Raw genomic sequence first — 9,673 nt, forward strand, 5'->3', positions numbered from 1 at the left:
GAGATATAGCAGAAATGTTTCACCAAATAAAAGTTAGAGAAAGCGACATGTACACTCAAAGATTCCTATGATGGGACAAAAATGATCTTCCGGAGAAGCCGAGTGTTTATGTAATGTGTTCATTAACATTTGGAATTTCATGTGCTCCATGCATAGCACATTACGTCCGAGATTTCAATGCTGATCAATTCAAGGACAAATATACCCGCGCGGTAACTGCCATTCAACACAACCACTATGTTGATGATTTTATTGACAGTGTAGACAGCGAAGAAGAAGCCATCGAATTAGCATCACAAGTAAAATTGATTCACGCCGCTGCTGGATTTCACATTCGAAACTGGTCTTCGAATAATGATGCAGTCACCAACTACCTCGAAGAGATAACTTCTGCCGAAAAAACGTTAAAACGCCTCACAAATACTGAAAAGATATTGGGTATGTATTGGGACCCCAATAAAGATGTTTTTGTGTACATTTTCAGATTTGCCAGGCTTCAGCCAGACTTCAGCCAGACATACTCCCCGCAGAAATAATTCCCACGAAGAGAGAACTGTTGCAAGCTCATGTTATACAACAACACTCAAAATTCTTCTTCAAGAAGTCTGGCGATCTGACATCAATTGGGATGACGAAATCCGCAACTGTTTATATATTAAATGGCAAAATTGGAAAGCTGCAATCGACCGTATATCAGCTTTTGAGATTCCAAGATGTTACTCCCAATATTTAAATGAAGCAACGGAAATAGAATTACACACATTCGTTGATGCGGGTGAAGATGCTTACGCAGCCGTTTGCTACATCCGGGTCTTCAGTCAACACCACTGTGAGGTTGCAATAATCGCAGGCAAATCTAAGGTAGCTCCATTGAAACCAATGTCTATTCCCAGATTAGACCTACAAGCTGCTATTATTGGAGTGAGAATTGCCCAAAAAGTTCTCGAAATTAGTCGATTAAATTTCACATCGAAATACTTCTGGACAGACTCCAAATCAGTTTTACAGTGGCTTCGTATGGATCCAAAAAAGTTTCAACTATTTGTAATGCACCGTATAGGTGAAATGGGTACCATCAAAAAAGAATCCTGCAGATCTTGCAACAAAATATCAGCATAATTGGAATGTTTCAATGTGGTTCACGGGACTCCAATTTCTTCGCGAAAGCAAGTCAACTTAGCCAGAATGTGTGAAATTAGACGTGTGCGGTAATGACGAAATTAGACATCATTTTCTTCACATTCATAAAAATAAAGCTGCTACTTTAAATGTGGAATATTTTTCCAACTGGAGGAGACTGTATCGAGCTGTAGCTACGTTCATACTTTACGTAAAAAGGCTGAAGATGAAGCGCAAAGGGGACAATCTACCAAATCAAGTTTCCTACGATATGGTACAGCAAGCTAAATCCACTTTATTGAAATATGCACAGCAAATCGAATTTCGCGAAGAAATACATTGTTTAAAAAATGGTAAGCTTATCCAAAAAGACAGTAAACTAATTTCTTCTTCTAGATGACGGAGGCGTATAAAGTCGCACGTCATTCCTTAACCCCGTAGACGTTGTAATACTGCCTGCAAATCATAATGTGACTACTCTTCTGGTTCGTCATATCCATGAAACCTTTCACCATATATCACATGAGACCGTCATCAACAACATTAAAAGCAAATACCATATACCACGTGTACGAGTCCTCTACAAAAACGTGAGGAATTCGTGCCAAATTTGTAAAAATGCTTCCGCGTTACCTATTACGCCACAAATGTCAACGCTCCCACCTTCGAGGTTTGCAAGTTTTGAAAGACAAAACAGAAAATTTCGAACGAGCCGATCTACGACAACGGTGGCATCAAATTCAACTCTTTGCAGATAAATTTTGGAAGCGTTGGCTAAAAGAGTACACAGCTACACTCACACGAAGGGGAAAATGGTTTGAAACAACGGCACCACTAAAAGTCGGCGATATCGTAATTATTATTGACGATAACGTACCACGTCATTGCTGGCCAAAAGGAAGAATTGTGGAAACGGTTATTGCAAAAGACGGGCAAGTGCGCCAAGCAACAGTCCAAACAGCAAATAGTGTTTACCAACGACCAGCTACAAAATTGGCAAAATTGGACTCATTTACGAGGAGGGGAATGTTGCCGCCATATATCCACAAGATAAAATTATTATATTGATTTATTAAAATATTTTTCATTTTGATATTTAATAATTTTAATAGGGATACATCACATTAGAATTTGCAAAGTTACTATGTACATATAATAATAACAAATATTTTCTATTTACTTCTTCATATGCACATACACACATACATGTCTGCCTATTTATTGTAATTCCTTTTGCTTTCATATTTGTTTATGATATTCTACTCCGCATAGAATTCTAACAGTCCATATTCATTTGTCACGTATGCCAATCAACAGCTACCACCCAGCAAGAGGACAAATGAGTTTGGACATATCAGTCGATTAATAAATTATTTTAAAGCGCTCTCGCTCCCGCTCTCGCTATTTATATCGCGAAGGTTTAACTTTAATAAATTGTTAACTTTAACTTTAATAAATTGTTCATATATTGCACATGGAGTGCTCTTAAACATTTTGTGTTTCATTTAAACTCGACTCAGCCAATCGTGCCGCAACAATAATTTTTATTTTGATTTTTTTTGTCACAATTGTCAATTAAACATTGGCGTAGCTAGCAACATTTTCGTAAGAGGTAAAAGCTACATGTGACCTCAATGTGGATACCTCAAAAAGAGAAAAAAAATTCTAGTAGATTGGAAAAAACCAGAATATTTAATTCAATGATATATAATCATAGTTTAAGAAATACTACATGGTATTTGGTAGGGGGAGATGACAAACCCATAGCTACGCCTATGCCATTAAGCAAATACCGACAATAAAGTTCTGCTCAAATGAAAAATTGTAATCACATGATAGCTTGAAAATACCTTCCTAAATATATCTTGGTATTTACTATAAATTGGTTAACTGAAATTATTGCCAAATGAACCCCAATGGAAAAATGGAATCCGGGATATCTTCGTCCAAAAACACTGTTGGAGTATATGGCATACATCAAAATGTAGGTAACAGCAGAAATGTAGGTAACAGCAGAAATGTAGGTAACAGCAGACAGCGTTTGCGATTAACAAGAGACTTTTTTCTATGAGTGTATAGTAAGGAGCGGCTAGATGGTGGTTCCTAGTTTATCGCGGAAATACCACTCCACGTTATATTTTGTTTTATCAATCGATCTGATTACATTTTTAAATAATATTACGATCCACGTTTGTATTATACATTCACACAAATTCGTTTAATAAATAAATTATTTCTTAATTCACATTGCGAATGCCGCCATGTTATGAAAATACTGACTACGCGAATTGCGTCAGCTTTTCAACTCGAAAAAAAACCAAGTACCACATATGGAAAAAAAATCCCTAGTTTCTCGCATTTTGCGGTTTTGTATGGGATTTCGCTGCGGAGACCGAGCATAGTACCGGTCTTTATAAAGGGTGATTTGTTAAGAGCTTGATAACTTTTTTTAAAAAAAAAACGCATAAAATTTGCAAAATCTCATCGGTTCTTTATTTGAAACGTTAGATTGGTCCATGACATTTACTTTTTGAAGATAATTTCATTTAAATGTTGACCGCGGCTGCGTCTTAGGTGGTCCATTCGGAAAGTCAAATTTTGGGCAACTTTTTCGAGCATTTCGGCCGGAATAGCCCGAATTTCTTCGGAAATGTTGTCTTCCAAAGCTGGAATAGTTGCTGGCTTATTTCTGTAGACTTTAGACTTGACGTAGCCCCACAAAAAATAGTCTAAAGGCGTCAAATCGCATGATCTTGGTGGCCAACTTACCGGTCCATTTCTTGAGATGAATTGTTCTCCGAAGTTTTCCCTCAAAATGGCCATAGAATCGCGAGCTGTGTGGCATGTAGCGCCATCTTGTTGAAACCACATGTCAACCAAGTTCAGTTCTTCCATTTTTGGCAACAAAAAGTTTGTTAGCATCGAACGATAGCGATCGCCATTCACCGTAACGTTGCGTCCAACAGCATCTTTGAAAAAATACGGTCCAATGATTCCACAAGCGTACAAACCACACCAAACAGTGCATTTTTCGGGATGCATGGGCAGTTCTTGAACGGCTTCTGGTTGCTCTTCACTCCAAATGCGGCAATTTTGCTTATTTACGTAGCCATTCAACCAGAAATGAGCCTCATCGCTGAACAAAATTTGTCGATAAAAAAGCGGATTTTCTGCCACTGATTTTGGTAATAAAATTCAATGATTTGCAAGCGTTGCTCGTTAGTAAGTCTATTCATGATGAAATGTCAAAGCATACTGAGCATCTTTCTCTTTGACACCATGTCTGAAATCCCACGTGATCTGTCAAATACTAATGCATGAAAATCCTAACCTCAAAAGAATCACCCTTTACATCATCACGCACTTTGATAGAATTTTGTTTTTTTTTTGTTTATTGATTTTCGATAATTTTCACACAAAAACTGAAAAATGTACTCACTAATTTATAACCAACAAATATTTTTTTTGTATTTTCCCGACTTTTACATTATTTGTTTTGCAATCGCTAGATTTTACTCACTAATTTATAACCAACAAATATTTTTTGTTATATTTCCGACTTTTAATTATTTTTTTACAATCCGTATACCATGAAAACACGAGTTCAACTGAAAAAAAGAGAAACAACCCATGCGTAAACATATCCGGTATTTACATCGAGAACAGGTATCGATTGTAGGTTGATAAAAGAAATATAGGAAAATTGCCCATATTCTAACAAGTGGGTTTTGAAAGGATTGAATACTTCTTGGTACGACTGAACTAAGTCTTATTCATATATATATATGATAAGCATTCTATAATAAGGGAAGTTGAAAAACTCGGGTTTAGTTCGGTTTCTGTTCATTTTAATGAATGCGTAGTTATAAGTAAATAAAGTTCAGTTGTACATTTTTTTACCCCGAGAGGAAATCAGTATTTGTTGTAAAAGTTAATGAACTATTTCTATATACTTTCTTTTTAGGATTTTTTTACTGAAACAAGTAAATTTTATTATTTTAAACAGAAATTTAACTTAATTGAAATAAAATAAATTGATGAACATTTTTTCCTTTAAGGCCAGTTTTAAGTTGGCATTATCGCTCTAAATTGACCATTTTTTCACAACATTTGCAACAAGAAGATATAATTTTATTCTGTTCTTGCAGATTTAATTTTGATTTTAGCGGCTAAACTCGAACTTAGTACTCACCTTTAGTTACGAAGGCACTTTTTTCGGTGCTCAATTTTTACAACAGTGGTCTCATTTATAAACCTCATTTATAATCAGATTGAGATAAAGCCCCCATAAACATACACCCCTTAATTTTCTAAAACAAGGAAGTACGTTTTTTTCCCAGGCCTATTTCTATATTATTTTATTATATTCTTATAATTATTTTATTTATTCATTCACACACTACAAGATATACAAAGATCTTTTAAATTACAGTATGTGATTAATGTTGGTAAGATAGTAAATGTAATCTGCGATTTAATTTATAAATTATAATTAATTAATTGATAGACAGACGCTAATAGAACAAAAAACGAAACACAAACTGGATGGGAAGCTAGTTGATCAACAGCACAGCAAAATTGCACAAAAAAAAACAGTTCAAATTGGATGACAACACAGAGCAAAACAAAAACACGTTCTTTAAAGCCTGCGGGTCGATAAAAAAACGAATGATTACACTAATAGAAAAAAGCGTGCTGCTAATAGCAAATACAGTCTGTCGTTTTTCAGCAAACAAAAAACTGCTGTTTTAGGCAACCCTTTTGCTGTTATAAATAACAAAATTTTTGAGAGTATGTTTACTAATTCCATAGGGGTGGTTTAGGGTATGATATAGTCGGCTAAAGACAATCAGTGGCGAACAAAATTTTCATTGTTTTTGATTTAACTTTGTTCTTATTTGGACAAGGAAAAAGAAGCAAAAATAGTTTGTTGTCGTTTGAATTTGTCAAACTTTGGTTCGCCTATGATTTTTAGTAAAAAAAAATAAATAAATATTTTAGGAAGTGTGCTTCTGTTCTTTCGAAATACTTGTGTCTGTTTCACAACAAACACAAGCTCTCCATTATAGGCCACAATTAAGTTGCCATTTTCGTGCTAAATTAACCATTTTTTCACGGATACTATTCTTGAATAATTCTATTCACAGAAAATAAACATTTTCAATTGTTACATTGGATCATTCCCTATTAATTTAAAACAAAATTTGCAACAAGAACATATGTACAATTTTATTCTGTTTTTGCAGATTTATTTTTGATTTTAGCGGCTAAAGTCGACTTTAGTACCCATCTTAAAGGTGAATACTATGTTTGGCTTTTTCACCAACACTAAATTAAAAGTACAAATATATTTATGAAGACTATTATATTTTGTTCGAGTCTTGCCAAATAATGTATGGGAAAGATCCAAGAAATTGTTTGCAAATAATTTTGTATTTCTAAATTAATTAATTAAAAAAAGTAACCGTGAAAATAAGCTGGTTTTCAGCTTGAAAAGTGAACATAGTACTCAGCTTAAGGTATAAACATTGAAATGTAATGGTATTGCAACATTGCAACATATTTATTGAATTAGCAAAAACATTTTTTTGTGCTAAATACTTACAAACATATGTTATGATAAAGAAATAATTCTTTAGTGGCACCAACTACTTTCGTATAAACACTTGTAATAAAACCACCTTGTCATCCAAGAATTGCGCTTTGACAGTGCTTGTACTTCAGCATTAATATCAAAAGTTTTAGAATTGAACTATAAAAAAAAAAAATTAGTCGTAACAAAAAGGAATCAAGAATCGTTTCTTACAAATGGACGGGGAAATATACGCTTCATATTTGTCTTGTGCAAGTGTTCTCTATATGCCTCAGCTAATTCCTGATATTCGCTACCACTAAGACAAGGCAAACATAAATCACATTCAGGTATATGACAGGATTCATCACATCTAAATTTAGCACACATATTTAAATTTGTAGCTAAGTTCTTTTCAGAGGATATTACTTCATCTGTGGAATAAAACCTAAAAAATCAATATAGAATAAACAAATACTGGTTTTAAGACTTCCAATACAAAATAATTTTTGATTGTAATTTTTTGATTTTTTGATTTTTGAATTTAAATAACACTAGTTTACACTGAAAATGTACATTGAAATACCTGGTTATTTTAGTTTTTCGGCCTTTTTCACAAAAAAAAAAAACCTATCTCGAGCTAGAAATGTCTGATTATGTCGTTGTTGGTACTTGAATGCAAGGCATTGAAATGGCGAACAAACGTGTGGCCGAGTGAAATTGAATTTTCGCATAAAATCAATTTCGAGATTTAATAACTTACTCAAGGTTGGAACTAAAAAGAACGTTATTATGTTTTCCTTTTTCCCTAATTTAACAGAAGCCCGAATGCGATCTACACCTCTACGAAGAGTCTCGTCTGCAGTTCCAACGGCCGCTGAGAAGTTGTATATAGGGATTTTGGCCTTTTCTAGCAGCTAGCTAGCAACCCCTCAACTTCCTCTTTACCAATTTTAATTTTCATATACAGACGAGAATCATCCCCTTCATATAGAGTTGCAGCCGCAATCTTCCGTCTCAATTTCGTTCGAGCTCTAAAACATTCCCTTGCTCGCAGTGCCGAATATGCTATCGATGTTTATATTGAATTGCCTCAACTACTTCATTTGAGCTTAAACTACTTGAAAATGCCTCACTTAGTTCATATACTACACTATTTTGGCTGAATTCATTATTTTCATTAAAAATCCTATTTCTAACTGCTTCGTATTCCCTCATCCTAATATGTCAAGGTCTAATTCCCCTAAAATTCATTTCACTATTCTTTTTACTCCTATATATGTATATAACTATCACTAATTCTGTTTCTTAAAATTTCTATTTCAGGTTCCTTCCGCTCATCATAACCATCTCCGCTACCCCTCTCGTTCTGGTGTCCCTACATCTGGGACATTTCGGCTCAACCACAATTTCCTTGCCACATCCATAACAGAAAGGGTTACGAGTATTCGAAAGGCAGTCCATAAAACCGTGGCTTTTTCTTTACAATTCCAGCACTCATAGTTAGCCTGGCGCGAAATTGCCTCAACCTCAAATTCTGTTTGCTCTTCAAAATCGATGGCATTTACTCTTGGAGCTAACTGCCCATGAGCCTGTGTTACTTGTCATTGGTTCATCGGTAACTGTTCTGCCTTTCGACACTTTTCCCTGAAGTGCTGCATGGCAAACATCCTAATTGGGAACGCCAGAGTTGCCAAGTATCACTCACACTATTAACATTATCTTACTCATGGTTTTCGCAGCTGATGATGAAGTCGCAACATCGCGTTGTAAATGTCTTGGAAAGCTTCTTGTGGACACTGTCGTCTGTCCATCATTCGCCTTTCGTTTTCGACACCAAACGATCTAATTTACCACCCTTTAAGTGTGCAAAAATTATCGAAATCGGTTCGGATTTAGATATAGCTACCATATATATGCATCGCCCGATTTTCCAAAATTTGGTCATAATAGTCTTATTTATTAACCGATCTTACTCAAATTTAGTACAAGGTTACCTTATCATCATTCAACCTTATGGTTGAAATCACGCTAACTTCCGAACGAAACAAGCTATCGACTTGAAACTTGGAAGATGTAGTTGTTATTGATGTAGGTCGGATGGTATTGCAAATAGGCCATATCGGTTCAGGTTTGGCTGGCGGAGCCTCTAAGGGAAGCATATTTCATCCGATGTGGCTGAAATTAGGTACATGGTGTTAGTATATGGTCTCTAACAAACAAATTGTCCATATCGGCCCATAATTATATTATATATTTTGCTCCTCTTGGAGGAGCAAAATTCATCCGATCCGGTTGAAGTTTGGAAGGTGGTGTTAGTATTATTTTTTTATTTTATTTTTTATGTATTTAATATATTTACATGTATTTATAATAAAATTAAATTGCGAATAAAGTTTCCAAAAAAGATATATATATATATATATCGATATATATATATATATATATATATATATATATATATATATATATATATATATATATATATATATATATATATATATATATATATATATATATATATATATATATATATATATATATATATATATATATATATATATATATATATATATATATATATATATATATATATATATATATATATATATATATATATATATATATATATATATATATATATATATATATATATATATATATATATATATATATATAGATATATATATATATATATATATATATATATATATATATATAAAGGGTGATTCTTTTGAGGTTAGGATTTTCATGCATTAGTATTTGACAGATCACGTGGGATTTCAGACATGGTGTCAAAGAGAAAGATGCTCAGTATGCTTTGACATTTCATCATGAATAGACTTACTAACGAGCAACGCTTGCAAATCATTGAATTTTATTACCAAAATCAGTGGCAGAAAATCCGCTTTTTTATCGACAAATTTTGTTCAGCGATGAGGCTCATTTCTGGTTGGAATGGCTACGTAAATAAGCAAAATT

At 33.8% G+C, this 9,673-nt stretch overlaps 1 protein-coding gene across 5 annotated transcripts in view; it reads right to left on the bottom strand.

The window, feature by feature from the left end:
- The window catches only part of TTLL15 (tubulin tyrosine ligase-like 15), a 165,912-nt gene that overhangs the window by 125,471 nt on the left and 30,768 nt on the right, over positions 1-9,673 (bottom strand). For 2 of the 5 annotated variants that reach the window (XM_075291237.1, XM_075291236.1), the window contains exons 3-4: positions 6,926-7,139; positions 6,725-6,871 (exon numbers count right to left, since the gene is read on the bottom strand). The exons of 2 other annotated variants lie outside the window; for them this stretch is intronic. In XM_075291237.1, coding sequence (XP_075147352.1) covers positions 6,755-6,871; positions 6,926-7,139 — 331 coding nt within the window. In that variant the 3' untranslated portion in view covers positions 6,725-6,754. Of the gene's footprint in view, positions 1-6,653; positions 6,872-6,925; positions 7,140-9,673 lie in introns of those variants that run through there. One more of the 5 variants, XM_075291235.1, reaches the window with a different exon arrangement.

The sequence above is a fragment of the Haematobia irritans genome, chromosome 1 (assembly GCF_050003625.1).
Source record: "Haematobia irritans isolate KBUSLIRL chromosome 1, ASM5000362v1, whole genome shotgun sequence".
NCBI lineage: Eukaryota > Metazoa > Arthropoda > Insecta > Diptera > Muscidae > Haematobia > Haematobia irritans.